This window comes from Biomphalaria glabrata, chromosome 1 (assembly GCF_947242115.1).
Source record: "Biomphalaria glabrata chromosome 1, xgBioGlab47.1, whole genome shotgun sequence".
NCBI classification, from domain to species: Eukaryota; Metazoa; Mollusca; class Gastropoda; family Planorbidae; genus Biomphalaria; species Biomphalaria glabrata.
The window spans coordinates 24,290,402-24,317,576 of record NC_074711.1 but is presented as its reverse complement, the minus strand read 5'-3'; the positions used below and the strand labels follow the sequence as shown (position 1 = coordinate 24,317,576).

General features: G+C 32.7%; 2 protein-coding genes across 6 annotated transcripts; both read left to right on the top strand.

The window, feature by feature from the left end:
* Positions 1-430: 430 nt before the first annotated feature.
* LOC106078576 (mediator of RNA polymerase II transcription subunit 27-like) lies at positions 431-12,156 on the top strand. Of its 5 annotated transcripts, none has more exons than XM_056029346.1 (9): positions 431-552; positions 2,833-3,195; positions 3,517-3,652; positions 7,878-8,008; positions 8,394-8,487; positions 8,622-8,729; positions 9,418-9,459; positions 10,941-11,018; positions 11,999-12,156. In XM_056029346.1, exons 2-9 carry the CDS (start codon positions 2,885-2,887, stop codon positions 12,131-12,133), a joined length of 1,035 nt encoding a protein of 344 aa, XP_055885321.1. In that variant the 5' UTR covers positions 431-552; positions 2,833-2,884; the 3' UTR covers positions 12,134-12,156. The 5 variants fall into 5 exon arrangements, with proteins under 5 accessions (XP_055885321.1, XP_055885359.1, XP_013094929.1 ...); XM_056029384.1 differs by having other exon boundaries at positions 457-547; XM_013239475.2 differs by having other exon boundaries at positions 457-552; positions 2,785-3,195.
* Positions 12,157-17,748: 5,592 nt separating this feature from the next.
* Positions 17,749-26,970, top strand: LOC106078628 (beta-hexosaminidase subunit alpha-like). Its single transcript, XM_013239568.2, has 13 exons — positions 17,749-18,176; positions 20,826-20,944; positions 22,396-22,508; positions 22,709-22,819; positions 22,980-23,081; positions 23,247-23,355; positions 23,581-23,785; positions 23,892-23,978; positions 24,459-24,531; positions 24,799-24,970; positions 26,164-26,254; positions 26,388-26,498; positions 26,608-26,970. Exons 1-13 carry the CDS (start codon positions 17,881-17,883, stop codon positions 26,663-26,665), a joined length of 1,647 nt encoding a protein of 548 aa, XP_013095022.2. The 5' UTR covers positions 17,749-17,880; the 3' UTR covers positions 26,666-26,970.
* Positions 26,971-27,175: the final 205 nt, after the last annotated feature.

Sequence of the window (27,175 nt, the reverse complement as noted above, 5' to 3'; positions counted from 1 at the left end):
TAATTCACTTATGGTTGCATTGTTGCAAAATTGAACTATAGACTAATGGCGATGTCTTTGATTCTAGAGATCAAGGATGCGTGCAGAATTTCACACGACTTTGCAAACCCAGTTAACTATATATAAAAATGGTAATCGACAACTGAATTTTAAAATTTAAATGACACTCAATCAAATAACGTAGGTAATTAAACATTTTATGTATTACAGCGCATTAAACAAACGAAAAAAAAAGATTTTTTTTAAAGGGGGGGGGGTGGGGTGACACCCTGAGATGACCGCATATAGTTTTCCAATCCAGAATATTTGTTCGATATCTAAATCTAAATTTGTCATAAGTTAATAATTATTTAATAATACGAATAATTTATTTTACTATCTCCGTTACACAAAACATCTATTCACTTCCGTAATAATATTAGATTTAGGTTTACCATCAACAATGTTCATAAATTAAATTTAAACTATTGAATGAAAAGTCACAGTGCAACAAAGCAACAGCTCTAGATCAGTAGAGGTCTAGATTGAATATAATAGATCTAGAGGCGTAGGGTAATTCGTATTAGTTTACGTGAATAGAATCATCAATTTAAATGGTCAGCTACTAATCTAGTTATCTACTAGACGTCTATATTATAAATTATACATATAGATCTATATAATCTACGTTGATAATCATCAATAATCATAATCAATAAATGATAAATCATAAATAAATTAGATCTAAATATAATGAATAATGATTGATAGTCAAATAAAATTATAAATCATTCATAAGCCGGTAAAGTATAAGTCTAACTAAACTCTAAAGTGACTAAAGCCGGCTTTACTTTAAAGGTTTAGTGAAAAGTTTAGTCTAAACTAAAACTCTAAACTGACTAAAGTCTTAAAGGGAAACTCCGATAGTTTTTCAAATTCTAGTTATTGACATATTTAAATTCTGCGTAAAAAGTTGTAATAGTAAACATTATATCATTTTTTATTTAAATGCTCGGAAAATTTTATATTTAATAAATTAGACAGAAAATTCTCCACGCCCCCCAAAAAACGGGGTTCTGCGAGATGTTTTTAGTTTTTAAAAACGTGACGTCACGAAGGTGCTGGCTAAATATAGATCTAGACCTCACCTATATAACCGATACACTCTCTAGTCTAGATCTAGACCTATCGGATCGCATTTATTGTTACGCTTCACAGCTAGATCTAGTCTCCACGTTGATTTATAATCGGTCATTGTTTATAAACCTCTATTTCTACTTGAAGAAAATTAAATATTGTTCTTCAGCTTGTTGCAGTAGTTCCAATCACAAAGATAAAATCAGCAAGTATGCTGATACAGAAATTAGTGTCTCTTTTCATTTGTTTCCAAGAGATGAAGTTTTAAAGGGAAAATTTATTCGCCTGAAGAGCAAATATTTTACAAAGGCATTAGCTAATTCCTGTTTGTGCTCAAACCATTTTGAGAGAAGCTGTTTCAGCAACTTCATTGCTGTGGAAATGGGATTTAAAAAAAAAATTGAAGTTAATACCAGGTGCAGTACCAACAATACATTGGATTTCCAGGCCAAAGAATTCAATTAATGATACTACTGAGACATTTTAAACAACTGAAGTTCATAAATATAAATGAAATCAGATTTGTGAGCTAGAAATTTACTACGAATACTAGATCTACTATTAAATTTCTTATTTAATAAGTAGATCTATCGTCTACGAAACTCAATTCCAACTTTTTAACTTTTGACCTTGGGGGTGTGTCTCGCCGGCTGAGCCAGCGTCAAGCTCTCTCATCACTTTTTCCATGTCAACCAATGTTAGGTCGAAACAGCACAAAAAAATCATAATTTTATTACGGTCAAACATACAGTCATAATTTATACACCATTAGAAATTTCTTTTAAAGTATTTTAATGATGTAATAACGAAAAATTTTTTTTATCAAAGATAATTTCTTTTTCGCCTCCCTATCAATGAGTATCAATAGGATTTGAGTGCACCGTCGTGACGTCACACAGAAATTCAGTGAAAATCTGACTGTTTTGGATGCGCAGAAAAATTATGTCACAAAAACATCAATTACTAAGTTATTCTTGCAAATAAAAAAAAAAGAATAATATATTCATTATCTATAAATCAAAACACATATTATATCAAAAATTGTCAAAACCATCGGAGTTACCCTTTAAGATAAGTCAGTAAAGTCTACTAAAGTATTCACTACCAGAGTGACACTAATACACTTAATTCACTTATTTACACTACTCTACTGAGACTACTGACTTAGACTTAGACCAGAGTTAGACTACTTTGACTACTCTAAATAAACAAGGAATGTCGCGAAAAATAATTTTTGACGCTCACATTCATGATTACCAAGTCTAGATTTAAGATTAGAATGATTAGATTTAGAATCTAGATCTACTCATCTAGGCCTAGGTAAAGTAGGTGTATTGAGTCTACAGACCCAATTTAAATGTAGATTTAGGATTTTAGGTCTGGTAGAGTCTAGAATCTCTAGATCAATTAATTACTATTATTATTAGACTCTATAGTACTCTATACAAAATAAATACAATATATAAATGATAGTAAATAGTATAATTTACATCTTGAATCTTCTATATAGACGTACAAGTAGTAGTACTTACTAATAACTAGATGTCTAGTACTATTTACTATATAGTCAGTCTATAGACGTCTATCTTTAGAATCACCTAATGATCTATAGAAAAGTATCTATAGATCATAATCATCCAGATCTAGAATCTAGTTATAATCACACAGTTATTAAATTTGAGTTGACACAGAACTTATTGTCTTATATTATTCAAGTTATTGACATTATTGTGATTTCATACTTTGTTGTCTTTATACAAATAATAAAATGAATAAAGACACTACTCAAGCGGAATTAATATTTCAATCAATTCATTTAATTCAAAAATTACGACATGATGTTGGACAAGTATTTAAAGATCTCTCAGATGGGATCAGTGAATATATTGAAGAACCTGCAGAGAAAGATGAAAATGATGGAGGTAGTAATAAAGATGTATCAAAAGATAAAGCAGCAACACAAGATCAGAAAGACACCACAGGTCCCAGTCATGAGAAATCTGAAGAGCATCATGAAAAACACAGAGCTATTTTGAAGACACTGAAAAAATCTTTGGAGACAATTAGTCATGATTTCAGGTCGAAATTAAATTTTTATATATTTATATTATAAAAATATAGATCTATACATATATTATATATAAATAAAGTTACTAGTGTTAGTCTTACACTTTTTTCCTACAAATCTACATCTAGAGACCTAAAAATCTAGATATATATCTAAATGTAAACTTTTAATGCATTATATTTATATATTATTATTGATAATTAAATTCATCTACCTTGTCTATATATAATAATAGTTGCTTTTAGAAAATAACACATGTATATGAATACTATGTGCATAATATACATTAAATCATATTGTAAATTTTATATTATTGTTCTAAATAATTACAGTGATTTGGAAAAAACTGGTGCAAACATTGGACCTGTTCAAATGTTTTCTAATATTGACAACCTTAGCTTGGATCCAGTTGATAAGAACACTGTAACACATTCACAGCTTTTGCAGTCGTACAAATGGACTAATAAGGTAATTTAAAAGAACAATGTTTTAAAATTATTGGTTAGAATTCAAAAAGGTAAATGGACCAGTTATATGCTGAAATATTTTAATTTTTAAGCAAGTTATGGTGGTGAACTTTTTCAAATGCCTTAGAAAAGTCTAATAAAATGGCATCAATTTTTTTTTTTTTGGCTCATTATTATTTTTTATTTTAGAAGCTTTTTGAAAAATCATCTATTAGACCTATTAGTTGAATATGTGTATGACATATATTTCCTAAAAGAAAGACGGGAAGTAACATTACTTAATTTACTGCACATTTTTCCGAACTTTCGCTATAAAAAAATGTAAATTAAAGTTATAAACAAATCTGTAATGCCCCGGCTTGATCTGCCGGCATAAAAACATATATCTTCTTTTTTAAAAAAATTGAAACCCGACCTAGAGTCTAGATCTAGTGTAGAGATCTAGATCTATTTCTACATTTTAAAATGATTTTAGAAGTTGAATGTATTTACTAGAAACTGCTAAATTTAATTTCAAATTACTGTATCATCGCCGTATCATATTCCTATACTCATTACTAGTAACTAGTAAAGTCTAGGTTCTAGACTATCTAGATCTAATTAAATCTAATAAAAAACTTATTTTAAAAAAAGGCTAGACTCTAGATCTAATAGAGATATGATTCTAGCTAGAGCTAGACTTCACTTAGCATTACTAGATTAGTATCTAGATCTAACTTCAAGAACTAAAACTAAATCTAGAGTCTAGACTCTTAGAGTATATAGTATAGATGATCTAATTTTAATTTGGATCTAGGTCTAGTTCAAATCTAGTTAAGTAGTTATCTAGTAGCTCTGACTCTAGTGACACTCTATTCCTAGAAAAGTTGAAAGTCTAGACTTAGACTAAAAGACTATTGTGGATATGTCTAGATGATGAGATCTCTAATAATTAATAGTTTCTTTATTAGACCTAGATCTAGATATAGATAGGTGCAAATTGATGGATCTACTCTGTTACTATTATCATAGAATATGAATGAAATCTTGACTAGATGTACATAATCTAGTAAATCAGTGTACGCTACTACGACTATTAGTTAGAAGATCCAGTTAAGGGTTAACTAGTTCTAGATTTGATTAGATTTAGATATTTTATATAGGCCTATATATATATATATATATATATATATATATATATATATATATATATATATTGTGACAAGTCAAAAACTCGCTGTCAGAGTCACTCAAATTTATCACAGCATTAATTATTATTTTTCATTATTTATTTATTTTATTTTAATTATTTCCCCATCCTACCCCTAAATTCTCCACCCCCACCACCTTTCCTCTCTCCAGACTAGACTTAGTTGACCACATTGGAGATAGCTAAGGCGCGTCCTTTCATTTATCTGCCCCTGATCGGGGAAAGGTAAACACACAATCTCTTTTGTCTTACCCGCCGGATGTCTGAAGTACGGTCGCGGTTGACACCACCTTGGTTGGAATGCAAACCAATCTTTCTCCCCCCCCCCCCCCCCCATTTTTTCCCACGTCTCTCTTTGATCTAGGAGACCACGAGGACAAACACGCCCATTGATCTTCCCAATGTGCGACTCCCATCTCAAGTCTAATTCACCCACGTGTAAGATAATTCTAAGCCTAGGGCATTTCCTGTTTCCGCCCACATTTTCCAGGCCTTTGTATATAAGGTAGATTAAATCAAGCCAGACCCTTTTCACTCCTCTATCGCTACCAACGAGTCTGGACTACATCATTTATTCTCACTCCTAGAGGAATACCTGGTGGTAAGCCGAACTTAATCACAAGTTCCATCTTAATTACTTTTGTGCTATTTCCACTGGATATTATCATGTGTATTTTGCTTAGTTCATTTGTATGTAATTAGTGCATTGTGTATTTCTCACTGGCGTAAGTAGAGAACATAAACATGTCCTATGTATGTATTTATGAATTGCATTAATCTATTAATGCTACGTTGCTCAATTGATCGTTGATGCAACCATGTATATATTTGTACATCTTATTTTATTTCCTTTATCTCGGTTGACCGCCTTGATAATTTTACTAGCGCACTAATACTGCGTCTAGAAAAGAGATATGAGTTATCTCCCCTGGATTGAATTATCTCCCCTGTAGTCATTTCACTCTAACGAGAGTTGCGCCGCTTGAACTGACACCCTCTCCATTCAAGCGCGCTCCATTGTTCTCGACCCACGGTCATATGTAAACAAACCGTCTTGGTCGCTGACCACCGCCCAATTCACCCCCCCCCCTCTCTTTCTCTATCCACCTGTGTTATTTATTTGAGATTATTATTTTCCCTTTTATGTACATTTTATATTATTACTTTCCCTTTTATGTACCTTTTTATATTGCTACTATCAGCCATCTATTTTCCAAATCCCATTTGTCATCATCTCCCCATTGTGCTCTAAAGCAATTTTACCAATCTGACGAATGCACCTCAGTCGAGGGCATCGATAAGATGCATGAGAGACATGTCCTAACTTGTCTTTATTTATCCGCAGCCTCCCTCAGGTGTCTGCCTATTTATTGGATCAACGATCTATTTACCTGCCTATTTATTTGCTATTTGCCGCTTAGTGTCTACTCGACACTACTCAACTATTTGCCATTTGCTGTTCAGTGTCTACACGACATTACTTAACTCTACTACTTGGCGCTATCGGCCTTGCCCGCCTATTCGACAGCCCACCTGTCAACTTATTAGGTGCGACGTCCCTAAAGACTCAGGTCTGTGCGAGACGTCATAGCTACGCCAACCCTCTGCAACTCACTGGACATATCCTGTCAACTACGCTGCCCACGGCAGATCAGCTCTGCCCGCAGTAACCTTGTGCCCACGGTAGCCGGCCACCCGCCCTACTGTGCCCACTACAGATATTAGAACTTGGGATTGAGACTCCACAAGAACTATATCACCGGCGTCCCTCTATCCGCTAGAGCGCCACCTCCAGCTGCAGAACCTCAAGCCAGGACACAGCCAGCTGCGACATCAACAGGAAAACCAGCTAAGTCAGAGGACAAAGTGACATACTCTCTTATTAGGTGCAAGAGTGATGATTAAATCTAGTATTATTTAGAGATAGATGCAAACCCTCCCCCTTTTTATTCTTATATGTATATTTATGTAAATAAATATTCTTCATTTTTAACTTTTGTATCTATCTTTCATTGCTTGTCTCGTTGCGTGTCTGCTCCCGATTCATATGCTGATAGGTTGGTGTGTGATAGCTTTAAAAATAATTATCCCCTAGACATAAAACGCGCCAAACACACATCACATTTCCCCACCTGTCACATATATATATATATATATATATATATATATATATATATAATCTTATATATAAAACAGTTAATATTTTATTTATGTTGTGAAGATATAAGAGGCATCGTGCTTGAAGGTTTTTTGTGGTTGCTGATCCCCCCTTGCAGGCAAGACAAGGCTTCCTTGCTTGCATCCTTGTATCTAGTAAGGAAGGACGTTATGTTTATCTAAGTAGTTATGATGTTTCTACATATTATGTGTTCTAATATTTTACATGTGATGCTGGTGAGTGATACTGGTCTGTAGCTTCCTGGATCAGATTTATCTCTTTTTTTTTTAAATAGTAGATTGACATTAACTTCTTTCCCTCTGTACCCTGATTAAGAGATGCCAGAAAAATTATTTTGAACACTGATGCTAGCTTTTTCCTTATTTAAAATAGCTTGAATACCATCAGGTCAAGATGCTATCATATATTAAATTTGTTTTATGTTTTTATGATAGTTTATGGAGCCCTTTTTCTTGAATAATTATAGCTCCTACGTTTTCAACACGGTTTAAATTGAGCAATATATTTGTCTCTTGGGGCTGAGAATGCTGATTCAAAGTATTTATTTAGAATGTTAGCTTTAGTCTCATTATATGTTATCTTCTCCTTTTAATCCCTTTTGTTTGTATCAGTAGGCACAGACAAAACACTTGGAAGCTTTAGTAACAAGAAATTGTATAGAGAATTAGAAGTGCAGCCACATTATATAAGTTATAGTGTTATACAAGTCCATCCTAGATTTCAGCAAATAAAAGTATATTTAGTTTGGTTTTATAATGTTCATTTAATTTAGGTGCCATATTTCATTATTTTTCCTCTCTTTCAGAAAAGTGAATTGCATGAACTAATTCAACTGGAAATGACTTATTTCTTCTGCAGATGCATGAACTTTCAGATCAAGCAGTTACTATATTGGGCCAAAATACATTGAAACGGACCCAATCTCCAAAATTCACAAATGTCAAAAAACTGAAAGGAAATACTCTGTCTGCATGGGTGGCCCCACAGCAGTAAGTGTATATCAAGTAAAAGCATTCAAAATGTTCGTACATAAATATTACTATAAGGCAGTATTCTTTTATTTTGTTTTATGGAATTAAAATATGTTACAAAGTTACATTTTTAACCACAATATAAGCATATTTACAAAGCTTATTTAATAGCAACTCGCAGAGTGCTGAGTTGTAAAAGGAAATTGTGCTAAAAAAAAACAATTGATAAAAATATTTCTAATCGCACAGATTTATTATTATTAGTCAAATTATTTCAAATTTAATTACATAACTGATTCAAACTAATTTATACAATTACACTTAATATAAGCTGTGTTTTTTTTTTTGGGGGGGGGGGGGTTGAGTATTTTTAATATTTTTCTTGTTTCAATTTTATTTTAAGAACAGTTGATCAGTGCCTTTCTGTATTAAATCAAGATCATCCTGGTTCTAATTTTACATGGTCACGGCCTTTAGGAGGATGTGCTGCTTTGCAGGTTAAATTTTAAAATTAAAAACAAAAACTAACTAAAACATTTTTTGAATAAGATTAGAACAATATAAAAGGAGTAGCAATTTTTTAAATATATTTTATTTTATAAAAAAAAAAATGAAAATAATTTGTTCACAGATTGAAATAGGAAAGACTTTAAAAGCTGTTGTAGTATTGCGTGGTTTGACCATAGAATGGGTTAAGATAAAAGGGTTTGATGAAACTTTCAAAACAGATGATGGTCAGGTAACTTCTTTTTGCAGAAAAAGATTTTTATTATTTGAAGTTACATCACCTGAATTTTATAATTTTGTATTTAAGTAGATAACTTGTTCTGTAATAATTCATAACATTGACTGAAAATCATATATATTCATTTTTTTAAATCAAGATTTCATTTTGTTTTTTAATGCTCCTAGTTTTCATGACTAAATACCCCAAGATTATTATTACAATTCTAAAAAGACTAAAGTTTTACTACTTTTAAATTCAATTAGACACATTGGCTGCATTTTGTTTTTTAATTAATTCATTAAGGCTTGTTAGAAAAGATTAAGGAAACCCAAAAAAGTAAAAGTAAACTAACCATTTTTTTTTTTTCATTTCTAGTGTTTTTAGATTTTGTGACATTGGTAACGTTTCACTGCAGATATATTTTTAAAATATATTGGAATATATATAATTTCATATTGAAATGAAAAAAAAAAGTAATTAAATATAGCTTAAAAAGTAAAACCTCTTCATTTTGAAGGTCTTTTGAGAATGCAGTTTTAAAATTCATTAATAGGTCATACTTATCTGATGTACTTACTACTGTAAGGGATTTAAATCTTTTTACATACTTTTATTTAGATTTTTATAAATATTCAAGTACTAAAAAAAAAATTTGATATAATACTTGCTTGCTTATTTTTATGCTATTTTTTTTTCGAAGATTGACATTTGGTCATCGTCAAGATATCAAGTATTTCAAAAGGTACCCTATGTGTAATTCTTCTTAATCTAAAGTTTTAAAAAACTAGATCTATATACAAGTCTTATAGTTTGTGAAATAATTGATTTCTCATAATGAAAAGATTTTATGCTGCATATTTATTAATGTAATTATGTCACTCTATAAGGGTACAATAGCACCCACAAATTCATAAATGTCTATTTTGAGCTGTTTATAACAAAAATGTTAATGTTTAGTTTTTTATGTCTGCATTTTTTTTACCTAAAATGCAAAAAACATCCATGCTGCAGCACATTAAGGGAGTTATTTGACACCAGAATGTCATAAAATGGGATTCTAGCTAATAAAAAGTTATCGGAGACCCCTGGACTATTATATACAAATACAGGTTTAAAATAAATAAATTCAGTATAAAATCGATTTATCTACCTTTGGTTAAAAGACTATTAAAGCCAGAAAAGTTTAATATTACATAGAATTACAATGGTTGATATCTTCTTCTCTTCTCTTGGCCAAAAACTAAATTATTTGGGGTGATGACTTTTTCCTAATATATTCTTTGCATTTTGCAGATACATTTTTTAATTAAAAGCACGTCATTGAAGATGTAAATCTCAATTTGCCTGAATAATAAAAAATGCTCCTTCTTCCCTAGTGCTATTAGAGCATGGAATGGGTTGCCTGAGCTAGCCAGGAAAACCAGTGACTTAGCAGAATTTAAGTCATATATGACTAAAGGGTTAATGTATGTGCGGCCTACTGATACACACAACACAGCACATCTAAATCAAGAACTTGACAACAAGAGCTTCAAGTAACAAAGTGGCGATTTAATTTACATCAACAGCCAATTCAACACAATTGGCTACATCAGTTCAAATGCTTTCTTGTAACTTAACAGAACTGCCTAACTAAACATTACTAGTCTCCCTAGCTCGTACAGCTACATCTTCGAGGACTCAAAGGTACCACAAGTCCTTACTGCCTTGCTGTCCTGGACTCAACTGTCTCTTGTTACACACTGTCTCTCGACCGTGAAGGCTCTTGATCACATGACCACAACACAGGTCATACTTGCGTGAACTAGCAGTACTGTCCCTTGTCTATCGACAGCCGTTGACCTGTGTGATTGGCCTGAGTCGTGTGTATCAGTAGGCCGCACACACATTAAGCCTTTCAGTCCGCCACTGGAGTTACAACAATATATATATATATATATATATATATATATATATATATATATATATATATATATATATATATATATATATATATGTATATTATTTTTTTCAAATAATAGTAAATATGGCCTAGCTCTATTTATGTGTGTTGCCCCACCAGAAGAAAGGATAGGTGAAGGTGAAAAAAGTTCACACTTTAAAAAAATAGGTTTTATTTTTCTTTCTCAATTATTTCTCTGCTTTTGGCATCCACATAAATATGTGACCTATATTTTTTTCTTTTGTTTACTACATGGCCATCTTTTTTATCAATATTTGTAGCTCACACATCATGCAGAAGCTGCCTCATTACATTACTATGCTCCAACTAAGCCAGATTTAGCCATTAAATCTTTTGTGGTAGGTCCAACCTTGTTTATTTATTTATTTGTTTTTACATAAATCCTCCTTTGCCTTATTTTGTGCTTCTTTTTTTTTTTTTTTATGATTGTCTCTTGTTGAGTTGTGCTGTATTACAGGACTAAGTAATACACTGGATAAGAAGCATTCTGTGAACAGGGTTTATTTACAGATTGGAAAAAAAGCTTTGATGTCACTTATCATCAAATAACTCATTTCTTTCTATAGGTATTATCTAATTATAACATTAATCTATGCAGTCTCATCATATGTAACCACTGACTGACTTGACTTAATCATGTGTACTCCCAGGGGAGCATAGGGCCACAACAAAGTCAGCTCATTTTTCTAAAACAAAGCTTCCCATTATTCACATCTAAATTAAGAACATAACAACATAGGGCCACAACAAAGTCAGCTCATTTTTCTAAAACAAAGCTTCCCATTATTCACATCTAAATTAAGAACATAACAACAAATGTCTATAGGATTCAAGATTTATGTTAGGGAAAACGATTGGCAACAGATCAGGATTCACAATAACTCATGATTGGCTGTACATGATGATTAACTTTAGTTTTTAATTTGATTCACTTATTAGAAAAAGAATTGTTTGATTTCATGCATGGTTTGTAAACTATAAAAATACCTTTTAACCATGCTCATTCACAAATAGACCTTGTGATTTTGTCTTTTGTATAGTAAAATCAATATTAAATCTTAATGTTTATCATGTTGAGTTTTTTGGTAAACTATTGCTTTATCAGTTCATTTCTATTCACCAAATACGTAATTGTTAATACGGGTACTAATATATTTATTTTATTCTGTCACCATTTATGTACACAGTAAGTGAATTATTTATCCTACTTAGACTTCTAATATAATTAGTACCACATAGTACATCATCATGGCATTTTAGTCAAAATTAGTTGTGTCAAATAATTTTTTTTTTTATTTCTTTATTTTTTTCTCCATAGATGTGGCTACATGGCTTTTCAAATCTGTTCTCAGTACCTTGTCAAAAATGTGGGAAATATTTACAGAATAACATGCCCCCTACATGGCGAGATTACCGCAATAGAAAGCCTTTTCATGATGTTTGTAGAATGTAATAATAAAATATAAAATCAGCTAATTTTGTTTGCCAGTCATTAATGACAATATTTCTTTTATGTGATTATATGTTATAACCTAATTAGCTTTCATGATTTAAAAAAAAGACAAAAATTTAATAAAGTGAAGAAAAAAAATGTAACAACAGAAAAGCAAGACTTATTACTTAGCCACTTCAATTGAAGAAAAAATATTGAAGATATTTAAACTTTCAATATGTCATTGTTGTATCTTAAAGGCCTTAATTACAGACATTCCTTTATAAAAGAAGGTCTTATGTCCTTCACGTATCCATGTGTTCATCTAGTTGTGCATGTTAAACTCATTGGTTTTCATGGCTGATTTGGGCAACCTGTTCCACGCTCTAATAGGGAAAAAGGAGAACTTGTAGAAATGTTTCCACTGAATAAGAAATGTGCTTTTATCTTTGTGTCTTTTTTTAATTAGGTTGTGTGTTGTTGTTTTTATTTGGTCAGTTATTGCTTTTTCAGTTGCTACAACTGATAATATAATGGCAATGTTTTTTGATTTCTGAAGAGTTAAGGATGAGTGCAGTGTTTCATGCCCATTTGCGACCTTGTATATTATTCTACATCTGATGTCAGCCGGGGGTCTAGTTAAGTTTTTGTTGTTTTTACGTCTTCTACAAGGACTTTTCTTTGGGCCTCAAATGTGTCTCCAGAGGCCATCGTGAGAGCTCTCCAGCTGTCTCTTTCTGAATACATATGCTGCCAGGTGAGGACAAAATGGAGGGTTTTATAGCGATTACGGCGTGACCTCCGTGGCCAATGTCGAAGGCGCCGATTACGGGGGCATTGCTATTACGCGGTCCTCCTCGTCAAAAAAAAGATCGCCGTTAGCATGTAGTCGTCCCCCGTGCGGGGTAAGTAGTGCTTCTACATTGCCCAGCAGAACATGAATTAGTAAGGTAGTCTTGCCTGTACCCATTATGGAACGAAGACACCTTTGATGGAAGCATTGGAGGAGCCTTCTGTAGAGCACCCAGGTCTTAGAACCATACAAAAGTGTAGTGAGAGCGATTTTTGTTAGGTGAAGAAACCTATTCCTCGATACTCTCAATTGCAGGCAACCAAAAGCGCTGTTGGCCTTAGCGAGACGGCTGTCTACTTTTCAGGGCAGTGACGCATTGCTGCTCAGGTACATAAAATGTTTGGCGACATTAAGGAAGTGGCCTTCATATTGATTTTCAAAGCAGGGTTAGTTTCGTTTGGGGACATCTGAAACATGACCTACTGACCTAAGTTTTTTTTTTAAATGTTGATAGACAGCCCAAACGAGGCAGCAGCCTCAGCTAAGTCATTGACGGCAAGTTGAAGCCCCTGTTTGGTGTGTGCAAGATGGGTGCAATTATCGTCAATAGAGCAGCTCAGTAGCAATCTTCTCTTTTGTATTTTAGTACGTATGTGAAATGTGCTGCCATCGGTGCGGAGCTTGATGTAGATGCCGCCCTCATGCAGACATCACCTCATTTTATTTAACATTCTTCCAAAGAAAATTGCTACGAGTGTTGAAGCAACCACACAACCTGCTTCACACTATTCTCTATAAAGAAATGAGCTGAAAATGTCCCCATTGTATCTGATTTGACACACCTGTGGCGCCCCCTAAATGAAAAGAAAACTTCACTCACGCCCTCATCCTAGTAGCCAGATGGAACCTGGAGGAAAATGTAATGAAAACGAAAGGAAATGTAAAGATAAAACTGTAAGAGCAATTTTCTGGAGATCATATTTGAAATGCAGCATGCTCTTTCTCCAGCAGCAAGTGGTTCTGGGGAAACGCTTTAAGCTTCCTTAGTGTGATCCGCGGCAGAGCACCGGGCGTAATTTCTCCTGCGTTCTAAGCATCAGAAATTCTTTCTCCTGGCGTCAAAACACTTTTTTTTTCCTAAGTAAAAAGAGCGCATGGAAAAGGTAAAAAAAAAAAGGAGAGAGGTGGCCTATATTGAAATGTTTTCTTGTAATCTGAACGCACTTTTCATGGTAATAAAATACAATTTTCTGATCAAATTAATTCTAATAAAGAATAAGGCAGCAAGGGCCAATACTATCATTCAAGGGAGACTCTAGGTAGAACTACATAGTAGTGGCGTCATTAGGGTGGTGCGGCCCGCACTGGGGTACACCCATATGGGGAGTGACACCCATAAGTGGGAAAAATTATTTCTTGACAACAGCTGACACATAAAAAAATCTCTAGATATATACCCAAACATGCCAAGGCACATCTACATCTAAATATTTTATCTTATCTTATATGATACCGACGTTACTTCAAAAAAGAAGATGATTACGTCCTGCGCGTCATTGATAGTTCTTAGGCCTTATTGTATTTACAGTTACATGTTACAGTACATGCATACAAGGAGGACGCAATAGTTGTCTTTCTTTTTTTAAAAAAAATCCCTTGTGTTTGCATTGTAGTTATTTTATACTTTAGTATGACTCAGGTAAAAATGACATTAGCATCAAATTTTAAGAAATTAAATTATTAATTTAAGAGACTTCATTGCATCTTCTAAGTAGAATTTTTCTTAGCAACAAGATCAATTAAAAAGATTCTTTAAAGAAAACATTTTAATGCCTCTTCACCAACACGAGTCTATAATCTACCTCCTTTTTACGGCCAAACGTACTAATTAATTTCTCCCGACTAACTTATTTTCTTAGGCCTACTATAAAAGTTTTTTACGTGAACAGAACAGGCCTGCTATAAGACACCTTGCTAAACACGAGGATGATCTTAGTAGAACAAGGGCTATTACAATCGACGTTCTCTCATGGAAGGCGCGAAGTCCTGACCATTGGCGAGGGGGGCAAAGCTCTTGAAATCTAAAATGTGTATTTCATAGTCGTTATCAATCAACTTTGAATATTAACCAAGTAAATAATATTATTATCAATGTTTAAAAACTTAAAATATTGTAAGTTAAAGACTTCATATCATCGTCTTTTGTGACAAAAACTAAAAAGTTCGCGGCAAGGATCCTTACTTAACACGAAGTGTATTTTAACTTATCTTAAGACATATGTGCGCTGTTTGTACTTCGAACATCCCTTGCATAATAGTTTTAGCCTATGCTGCCTCTTTCTTTATTAGACTTAATTTTAGTGAATTTTGTTTTTATTAGGATGAATAGTGTGCTCATTTTCCGAACATCCCACTTTGTTATACTTAAACATTGACATCAGGGGCGGACTGGGTGTCAAAACCGGTCCGGGCATTTCTATGTAATCCGGCCACCAACATGATATATGATGGACTTTGAATTATAAATCTCCTAAAAATCATTTTGCTTAGTTTGAGAATGTGACGAAAACTGGGTTTACATAACTAAATGCATTCTACTAGTAGGCAGCCTGCATGGTTAGTTAGTGTATTTCATGATTTTTTTAAACTATTTGTTATTTCTAAATGACTATATTCGATTTTATATAACTTTAAAAAATCATGCTACCATATAGGCCAATATTAACATAACCATGTAGGCCTACTTGATTTTCATATACAAGGCTCGTTAAGATCCCCCATCAACGAACTATTCGACTGTGTCCAAACGGATTACTCGTAGAAAGTCTTTAGCAACAGCCGTCACCATGACTTTGTATGCCTTTTGTCATGATGCTTCTCAGCCAATTCTGTACACATCTTTAATATGCAGTGACTTCGTTCACAAGCTCATTGCGTACAAAACAGTATAATTACAAGATACACCCCTGTCACTAAAGTGTACATCTTTAAAACTATGTATCTATAAGTTTATAACAGCAACTATAGCATCATACCTGCACGTTCTCCTCAAGATAATAATGATAATAAAAGATAAACCATACCAATTGGTATGTGACTGGACATTCCAACTCTAAGACTGGGAGCATCGTGATTGGTCCCTTTATAGACTCATTCGAATATATTCACACCAACGTGAACTTAATTTTTTTTTAAAGAAATATATGCCTTATGTTGCTTGTTAATCGCTTAGTGTGTAGGCCACCATGATGGATGAAGCCCATAACAAGCACTGTATACATATGCAAGCTATTAAATTATATCGGAAAGTGTATTACATTGGTAGCCCTAGTACACTGTAGAGTATGTCAATCATGACGCTCTGTGTGCTACTTTTATAAGAGAATATTATAGAATTTTTTTACAATTTAATTCGAGTCTTGGTGAAATTCGTGTGGCCCTGTCCCTTTCACTGGCCCTACCTGCCCAAATGGGTACCGGCCCACCGGGCATTTTCTCGAATGCCCATATATATATAGCCAGTCAGCCCCTGATTAACATGGAGCTCTCTTACTACGGGAAAGAATTTATGAAGTTTAGAAAGTAGGAAAACGATAGGAGGAGTTAGCGGCGCTTCCTCAATGCATATCTAATATTATCTCCAGAAATAACTTTTTCGGTTATACAGACACATGATAATTATCTACAAAGCACTATTTCTGAAAAGAAAAAGACGTTTAATGGGACGCCAACAGTAAAAGATTGAGAATCACTGCTCATTTGTCTGGGATGAAGTCAGATGTCTCTCACATTTTGTGTAATACAATCTTCTTACTAGGAGAAATAGTGCAAGGTAGACTTTAGGAGAATGTGTTTCTGAAGATCAGAAAAGCTGAAAAGTGCTTGGCCCTGGGCTCCTCCCTGGACTCCGTTGTTAGAGCTTTTAGTGCTCCCCCAGACTAATTGCTATGGACAAACATACATTTTCTGGTAGATGGTGGTTGAAGTTTAAACAACACATCATAATGTTATAGTTTACCGTTTCCGTCTAAAAAGTCTAACAAAGGAAACATGTTCAGGTAATAAACTTACATAGTAAAATACGCAATAACTATTGAATAAATGTCATAAACAATGGGATTTTATAACAGAATAGAAACCCCTTTTACGTTTGTGTAACAATCAATTAAAGTAGTTCATCAGATCACTGCATTGGTTGAACATCAAGAAAATAACGAAAGTGTTTATTAGGAAATTTTAGTGAAAGTTGACCGGGGGGGGGGGGAGGGGGTTGACACCCTGAGCTAACCGGACCGGGTGACACCGACCATAGTGACGCCACTGCTACATAGTATGTGATATTTTTGAAATGCCTTCTTCAAAATCTTTTTGATAATTAAATTGACATTGTTGCTGACGCCGCTGGCGAAAACTTTAAACAAAAACTCCATATTAAAAATGTTAATTTTTAAAACATCGCTAACATTTTTATGCCATTTTACTTGGTTAACATAACATTCATACATGAATTGATAACTACAATGAAAATATACTTTTCCCCCTTGATAAATAGATTTACCCGCTTCCACCCACCTTTTTTCTTTTTTTTTTTTTTCAGGACGTCGTCCCTTCCCCTTCCACACCCAGTGAAGGGGTCGCCCCACAGTTTGAGTAACGCGATGCATTGTTTTTTTACTATGTATATCTAGATTGGGCAACCTGGCATAAAGTTTGTAAATCACATGACAGTCATATGACGTACTTGTTTACCCTAACCCGGTAACAAGGTTTAGTACTTGATTTGATTGATTTATCATTTTTATGTATCTAATGAATTAAGTCAATTGTCTCTGTACTCTGTAGTGTATATTCAATTATATTGTATAATATATCTAGATCTAAGTCCTAAGTTAGATCTATAATCGGTATGCTATAATCTACACTTAGATTTAGTTTTCTAGCTTAGTTTATAGTTATAACAGAGAGTTAAAAGAAAATGACATTGAAACGTGAAGTGATCTGCTTGTGTTTTATTCTAAATCTAATCGCCACAATCGTATTTTGTAATGCCCACTACATAACTTCAAATGGAGAAAGATTAGAAAATGTTGCCATCTCTAAAACACAAGGGCAGCCTTGGCCAATGCCGCAGTCTTACAAGCCTTCAGGAATTGTTATAAATTTAGATGTAGTTGACTTCCAATTTATCAACGTTGGGGTAAATTGTGAATTTCTGACAGATGCATTCAAAAGATACTCGAAAATCATTTTTGCATCCAATTCACCTGCAAGGTAGGATAAGATTTTTAAAAAATCGATCTTTTTTTTTTTTTCTAGATTCTGTTTTTACATGTTTTGGATGTTCCTTCAGATTTGAAGATATATTTGCCTAATCCATGTCCAGCTTACCCCCCCCCCCCCCCCCGGCAGGAAGACAGGAGATCTGTTATAATCTAAATATGACAGCGGGCTGGGCATTAACATAGGACCATATCTAGTCTAGTAAATGACAGTTCAGCATGCATATAGATCAGGCAGATAGATCGATATCTAGATAGATCTATATTATAACTAGACTCTATAAACATATGTTTGTTTGTTTGTTTTACATATTTCGGCTGTTCCTTCAGAGTTGAAGATAGTTTACTTCCTAGTCCAAACCTCCCGCAGGACGACGGGGGATGGGAGCGGGCAGGGTTTGAACCCTCGACCGTCGATAAATCTGAATGACAGTCCAGCGTGCAAACCGCACGACCAGGCAGCCATATATGTATATATATATACCCAGAACTAGTAAATTAAGACTAGTAATGTGTCTGTACTAGTGTAATACATATGGGCCATATTTGGCTCATGATATGTTTCTCTTCATACTGACCCTAAAAAATTATCATCATACATACCTGTTTTATCCTTTATGTAATGAAGTCATATAGGATTATTAGACTCATGGATTTTATGTATAGATATATGTAACACCTGATAACGCGAATGTCGTGGGTTTGGTCCCCATACTGGCCACCATTGTAACACCTCTCTTCACCAATGTAGTGCCTCTATTGGTGAGAGATGTCTTTGGATTGTGTTAGGGCCTCTTCTGGCCTTGTCAGAATGTTTTTTGTGTGATTAATAAACATCCTCACACCCTTCAACTTTGTTGATGCATAGTTTTACTAAGGTCGCTAAGTAATAGAACCACAACATGTATACTTAAAACAGACTCTATTAGCAGACGAAATATTTATTCTTCATAATAAAGTATACAATAATTGGCAATCTCAGCCATCAAGAAATAGACGTAAAACACTAGTACATTAGAATCCAATGGAAATACTCTTAGATACATCACATAAGCTCCTTACTCTCAGGAGTCCAAAAATCAACTGAGGTGTTCACCCCGTGGTCAGTTACTTGACCAAGCAAAATCTCGTGCTAACTGCACGGAATAGTAAAGTGACTACAAGTCACTAAATATTAGAGGGGTTCTAAAACTGGTATAAGACAATATATAGAGAGACCTGCATAAAAATTATCTTATAATAGTAGTAGATCTATATAGAAAATAAAGTTTCCCTTTCAAACCAAGCAGTCTATAATTAAGGCAGATGATGTTATATAGGTCATCTGTTTCTTTGGCCAATGGTTAACAAGCAGGGTTTCATACGACTAGCACTATGACCAACCACCTTTACATTCCCCCAACTAAAGTCAGGTATCCATTAGACTCAGTTAGGGGAGCCCTAAAAATCCCAAAGTTCAAAATCCCAGTCTTCACTGAGATTCAATCCCAGGACCCCAAGTTGGGAAGCCAAGTGCTTATAATCACTTAGCCACTGTGCTAAGTACATAGTATTAATAATAAAGGTCCTATCTCATAAATTAAAAAGTGATTACAAACAAAAATCACTAGCTGCCCTGTCATTAGTGTCAACTTTCATTTTATTTGTCTTCAAGAGCTATGACTAATGGGGTTAGTTGAGTGTGAATAAAGAGTGCCACCATATCTTTACTGATGGATGAACCAAGAAATATTATTGTCACATTATATGAAGATGTCTTTGTTTCTCACTTGATCTAGGTGCAGATTTGAAAAAGAAAACAATGGAACTCAAGGCTGTGAAAAGATTGAATTTGTTTAAATTGAATGCTATGTACAATGTTATTAAGTGCAACAGTTTCTCCAATCACATTGATTCAAACTATTTTATTCAAAGAACTGAGTCCTGAACCGATTCTATCCTTTATATTTAGCCTTAGCATCAATAAATTTCTACATAAAAAGTTTGATTCTATCTATTATATTCTTGTCATTTTGACTAGATGAAATGAATTTTGTGTTAATACCAGACACATCGCAATGACTATCTGCCTGTCAGATTATGGTCAATAATTATCACCCAAACTTGAACATTTATTCATTTAATATTAGATTCAATTTTTTTGTTTAAACACAAATTTATAACAAATAAAGGATCAAATAAGGACTCATACATTATAAAAAAAATGATGTTGGCTTCTCAGCACTTATCATGTTAGCATAGCTTTCTCAACTTGAGATACACATACTCTTTAAAAAATTTAGTCTGACAATGTTTATGCTTTGTCTTTATATTTCTTGAAAATGGTGTGAAAAGTAGCTTGTAATAATATCAGTATGTTTATGTTGGGCTGAAGAAAAAAAATTGTTGCTGGCCCAATGAATATAACCATGTGCAATTTTCACTTTGCCAATAGTGTGAACAAATTAGCTTCATTGAATAGCTTGTGAAATAACATTAATTATGCTTCATCAAATTTTCTCCTAATTAGTTTCTTAAAATAGGTTGAAGAAAAATTTTTATTTTTGATAAACAAGTTTTTTTAATGATACAATGATTGCTGTTTAAATCTATAAGCTTTGACTTCATTTGAAAAATTTTTGATTCAAAAGTTTCTTTTTAGGCCCTTAAACTTCCAACAAGAATCTAAAATTAAAAGTTCTGACTCTGTGCTGAATACACTTTTGGTGAATTCAAAAACAGGAGGACATGGAGGACCAAGTTTTGAAATGGATGAATCATGTAAGGAATAATTTCTCACCTACTTTATTGCTACTTTAGTTACACATTAATAGGTCTATAAATAAAGTATTACAAAATATAATAATGCCATCATTACTCAAAGACTTGATACATTTTATTATTATAGTGAATTTGTTACCATTAGCACAAAATTATTTGAGTATGTTAAAATGTATGAATAACACAAAAGACTTAACTACCATATTTTCACACATATATCCGTTATGTGGGTACATATACCCTGCACAAATTACAAAATAAATAAAAACAGAATTGTACAACCCGCACCCTTATATATGCAAAGCATGGCTTATATTGTAAACTTGTCACAATTGATTATTGGTATTTTACCACACAGCGAACTATAGAGGTGTTAAGACAAACTGGCATGTTTATAGTTTCCATTATACTATGTTTATAAGTAAAATAAATTTTGTATCTCTGCACAACTACCATTCATTTGTAAAAACGTGTGTAACAATATGTGTAGTAGTAATACAGTAGTGTAATCTTCTATAATACAATTGATGCTGCAACCAAAAAAAAAATTAAGGGACAAATTTAAGCTGCAGCTATTCCTTCAAATGTCTTGTCAACAGCAAAGTGAAATGATGGAGGATTATGCAGCTCTAAAGAGAAATGGAGCAAAAAAAGGGGCGTATTGGCAATTTCTTTTATGATTTACATGGTACCTTTCCTGCCTTACCTTTATTATGCATACCAAAATCCACAATATAGTTGTGTTATCAGCATCATGGACAAGGAACATGGCTGTGGAAAAGTGAAAAAAAAAGTCTTACATCACAAAATTTCAGCAGCAAGGAATATTGCTGGCTAAAAAGATGCAACTGAAAGGCAGTTCAACATTGTCTATAAAAGATTGTGTAAACATTATTTTAAATATGTTAATTTTTCTTTTCAACTAAGGCACCCTATTGTGCATTATCTTAAAACTGTGTCAAGCAGTAATCAACAAAATGGTATTAGATGTGGAAAGTAAGACAGTTGCTTTAAATTGAGAAGATATTTGGCTGGGCAAAGGCTAAAAATGCCCTACTTGCTTCTCTAACCAGCAATCTCACCATAAGCATAGTTTGGATGAGAGCAATTAGTCAAAAAAAACAATTTTCTTTTAATTATCATAAGTAAGCTAATAGTCAACAAAAGATTAGGATTGATTTAACACAAGAATCATTTTATATTTTAAAAATAGAACATTTAAACTAAGAAACAAGTGATGTGACAGATCTTGTGATTCAAAGTGATGGTATCAGGCAAAATGGAATTGTTTTCATTAAGGAAACTATAAAAAACATGAAAACTAAATTTTTTAGATTAACATTGAAAAAACTGCTTAAAATTATTGCTACTTCATGTGTATATGATCCTAAATGTTAGGAAGGTGTCATTTAGAATGTTAATACAATATATATTGTTTGTTTTATTTATAGATACTCTGTCTATTACACCAACTGGAGCCTTGTTGAGTTCCAATGAAACTTGGGGTGCTATTAGAGGCTTAGAAACATTTAGTCAACTTGTTTATCGCCTTAACACTGGAGAAGTAATTTTAATGATTCATTTTATAATTTATGTTTGAAATTATTTGTGCTCTATTTCTAGGCCTGAGAGTTTATTATAGATATAAACAAAGATAGGAATAAATAATATATTGGCCTGTAATATTTTTATTATGTGAAATGTAAAAAAAAAATATTTCATTACATTTTTTTTAATCTAAAAAAATGTCTTTCTTCACAATAGTTTGTTGTGAATGCTACTGACATCGTTGATTTTCCAAGATTTAAACATAGAGGAGTGCTTCTTGATACATCAAGACATTATTTAAAAAAGGAATATATTTTTCAAAATATTGTAAGCAAACTACTACTCAACTCATTGTAGATCCTGTAAGCAAATTAATACTTAATTCATTGTAGATAGTGTAAGACTTTTTATAATCATTTTGAATTGTATAATCTCTTACTTGTATGTATATGAATAAGTTTTTTTTTTAATTTATATCTTCTAAAAGGAAGCTATGGCCCAAAATAAATTCAATGTATTTCACTGGCATATTGTTGATGATCAATCATTTCCATACTACAGTTCATCTTTTCCCGATCTTAGTGGAAAGGTAATTTTTTTTTTTTTCTTCAAATCCTACTAAAATGTATTTTTAAATAGTAGTTTTAAATATTTACATGATATTATTATTATAGAATTAGCAAATTTAATTTTTTTTTTTTTTGTATTTTTTTTTTTTCAATATTCACAAATTTCAACTGTAATATTACTTTAGGGTGCTTATAATCCCAGAACACATGTCTACACACCTGAAGATGTAAATGATATAATTCAATTTGCCAAATACCGTGGAATTAGAGTAATGGTTGAATTTGATTCGCCCGGTAAGAAGATTTGTCAATTGATTTTTTTAACATTAATGCAGTACAAATAATTTTAACTGAAATACGAATACATTTTAACACTTACAGTAATGACAAAAGCAAAGCTGAGAGAAATTTTAAACAGAATTTATTATTATAAATAATTACCTTAATTTGTCTTTTCAAGTCAAAATTAAAATTTCAAAAAAATTGTATTTCAATTTCTAAAAATTCCATGCTCTTTAGGCCATACATTGTCTTGGGGAAATGGTCAGCCAGGGCTACTTACAGAATGCTACAGTGGTGGACAGTTCAATGGCAATTATGGACCAATCAATCCAGCTTTAAACACAACATTCCCATTTCTCAAGCAGTTCTTTGCTGAAGTCGCTCAAGTTTTTCCTGATCACTATATCTTTCTTGGTGGTGATGAAGTGGATTTCAGTTGCTGGTAGTTTTATTTTATTGAAATATCAAAGGTTTAATTATGATAAATCATTTAAGAAAGGAAGTGTAACAATGAGAATTAATGAGATTTATGTTTTTTTCATTTCTAGGAAGACTAATCCTATTATAACAGCCTTCATGCAAAAGATGGGTTATGGAACTGATTACTCTAAAATAGAAGAGTATTATATGCAACAGTAAGTTGTGAGGCTAGCATCATTTGTTTTTTAAAAAGTCAAATGGTAATTTGTTTCAATTTAAAGGTTCAAATAGTAAAATGTTTTATACAATAGAATCATTATAAAAGTTACTAAAACAGCATAAAATTAGTTATTTGCTGCTTCCATTTAACTTCAAAGATATTTAGTCGTATTTTTTTACTTTCAATCCTGTATTCTTTTCCAGGGAGTTAATATCTAATTAAAAGGCATAATGACAAATTATAGCTTATGAACCATCATTTGTTATATAGGCTACTGATATTTAATCATGTTAAACTTGGTTTGGAAGTTTTGTAAGAGTATTTTGCTAAAACTATTTCTTTGGCTTACTAAAAATGTCTCTGTATCTCTATTCATGGTAACTATTTGAGTTAATATATTGAAACTCACAAAACTTCAATATTCCCTTTTCTTGTGCTTTGCTATTATAATTTTATGTATTCATTTTTTTGCCAGGTTGCTAGATATAATTTCATCCCTAAACAAAGGCTACATGATATGGCAGGAAGTTATTGATAATGGTGCTAAGGTATTATTCTTTGTTTGCATTTATCTTATCTTTAGACATTCACAAATACATTGTCAGAATTTGTTTTCTTGTTTCAAGTTCAAGGCATATATTTTTAAATGCTTTCCACAAACATAGTTTTTAATAATGGCCTATACTGGCCATTTAGACACCCTATGTAAACATTTTACTATTCTTGTTTTAGGGCTTTTCGGTTTGGTATTTAGCAATTAGCCCTATTTGCATCTTGACTTTAGGTTTCAAATGCAGTGAATGATTTCAATTCAGGTAGCTGCAGATACTGTTGTTGATGTCTGGAAAGGAGGTTGGGAGGATGAAATGGCCAAAGTTACTGCCATGGGTTTGAAGACATTACTGTCATCATGTTGGTACCTTGATTACATCAGTTATGGAAGTGATTGGCAGAGATACTACCAGTGTGATCCACACAAATTTAATGGTAAAATACATCATAATAATAATTTTTATTATCCATGAGAAAATTTGTTTAACAACAGTGCATTACACATAACATTCATTATTAGAGCAAAAATTTTATATGATAGCAGACAAAATGTGCTTGGCTTTCTAACCTGGGATCCTGGATTTGAATGTCAGTGAAGACTGGGATTCTGAATTTCAGGATTTTTAGGGCGCCTTTGAGTCCACCCAACTCTAATGGGTTGGTCATTATGCTGGCCACATGAAACCCTGCTCATTAACAATTTACCAAAGAAATGAGTGACCTTAACATCATCTGTCTAATAAATTGCAAGGTCTAAAAGGGGAACTTGGCTTTTTTTTAACTTAACACAAAATATACCTACAACAGTTAGTTGCATTTTTGTTCAATGATTTAATTGCCAAAGGAATAAAAGAGTTCTTGTGTGTCTCTTTGTTTTTGTGATTGGTGTCTTACATCTCCTTTGTGAGGTTAAATGTTGAAATCATGAACCAGATGGTGTTTTTTAATGGATACAATCTTTAGATCTGTTTTTTCTCTAGTAGGTGGCCAAGTGGGGTTTGTTTGTTGCCAATGATCTTACTAACAACATTTAGAATTTTATAAAGTTTATTTTTATTGTTAAGATTGCCAAACTAGGCAGATCTGAGCATGGTAAAACAGTGACAAGGCTTTTCACACTAAAAGAGGATATTTTTCTTAGTAGCCTTAATTTTTGTTGTCCTTTGCTTGGTGATGTGGCAGATGTGCAACTGGTATGAGGATGTTCTTTTTATGTTTAGCATAATTATTTGGATTTTTTTTTTCAGCTTTACAAAGATTCTTGATTAAATACAACCATGCCTATTTTAGTTGTAAGCAACAAAAAATTTAATATGATGAAAAACTTTTTACTTTATTTTCCATCATCTCTCACCATCACTTCAACATGTTTGTGACATTCCAAGGATATCAACTCTGCTTAAAAGATAAACTACCTTACTTTAGCTCATTCTTTTTGTAACTTTTCCCTTGGCATTCTTCTCTTTCTCTCACTCTATGGTGTCCATATCAGAGTTGTCAGATTGTGTTTCGCCTTCTACATATTTTATTATTTACAGACATTAGAAACAAAATGTATGGCTATGTTTGACAACTTTTTTTTTAAAAGCTTATCTTTATACTAATTAGAGCTTTTTTTTATTTCTCAGGCACAGATGCCCAGAAAAATTTAGTTCTTGGTGGTGAGGCAGCATTGTGGGGTGAATTTGTTGATGATACAAACCTTACACCAAGATTATGGTAATTAATATCTGGTTATAATAACTTTTTTTTTCTTTTTCTAATTTAAAAAAATTTACTTATTAATTTGCCTGAGGTTAGTTGAAAAATATAAAAAATATCAGTTTAAAGAATCACAATACTTTCCATTCAGGCCTCGTGCTTCAGCTGTAGCTGAAAGACTGTGGAGTCCAGCAATGTCAGATAAACTTGAGTTGAAAGCTGTGGAGAATCGGATGGCAGAGCACAGATGTCGTATGGTCAGGTAATCATTCATTTACATTTTCATCTTTTTTTTTTCCTTAGTATCTTAGGTTCACTGTTATTATTTGTAACCTGAGCATCACACTTTTCACACACTTACTTTTTTTCAGGAGAGGTATTCCTGCCGAAGAGCCACTTGGACCAGGATACTGTGACTTAGAGTTTTAAAGGTCAGGTGAATATTTCACAATGGAGAGAACTTCTTCAAAACAACTTTTATTTGTTTTGGGGTAATAGCATTGTCAAAATGTGATAATTTTTTTGTACTTAATTTAGATATTTGCCAACTGTGCATTGATTTTTTATATTAAAATAATTGTAACTAACCGTTCACACATTCCTTTTTTATTATTTTGTAACAAAAGTGTTATTTGCCACATTGGTGTAATGTACAAATTGTGAGACAAAGTTCCTTATTGATAATAATGATTATTATTATAATAAACTATGCAAAAAAAAAAATAAACAATGGCTATACTGTGTATATTACTTTATATGATGTATTTGTCTGTGTGAGCTTATAAAGTTGATAAGCTTTTAGTAAATGCTAGTTTTTTAATAAATGTTTATTCTTACATTCATTCCTAATCTTGCATGTAAAAAAAAAGAACACTCACAACCCACTTTCTCTACATTCTTCTACTTCTTACAGTAGTCTTCAATACGATAAATCTGAGT

What these genes read in the sequence shown, in the direction of transcription:
- LOC106078576 (XM_056029346.1), top strand. Translation starts at nt 2,885, where the DNA reads ATGAATAAAGACACTACTCAAGCGGAATTAATATTTCAATCAATTCAT. An exon ending in ACAATTAGTCATGATTTCAG is followed by an intron (nt 3,196 to 3,516) that starts GTCGAAATTAAA and finishes AAATAATTACAG; the next exon opens with TGATTTGGAAAAAACTGGTG. An exon ending in GAGGATGTGCTGCTTTGCAG is followed by an intron (nt 8,488 to 8,621) that starts GTTAAATTTTAA and finishes ATTTGTTCACAG; the next exon opens with ATTGAAATAGGAAAGACTTT.
- LOC106078628 (XM_013239568.2), top strand. Translation starts at nt 17,881, where the DNA reads ATGACATTGAAACGTGAAGTGATCTGCTTGTGTTTTATTCTAAATCTA. An exon ending in AATATATTTTTCAAAATATT is followed by an intron (nt 22,820 to 22,979) that starts GTAAGCAAACTA and finishes ATCTTCTAAAAG; the next exon opens with GAAGCTATGGCCCAAAATAA. An exon ending in CACAGATGTCGTATGGTCAG is followed by an intron (nt 26,499 to 26,607) that starts GTAATCATTCAT and finishes ACTTTTTTTCAG; the next exon opens with GAGAGGTATTCCTGCCGAAG.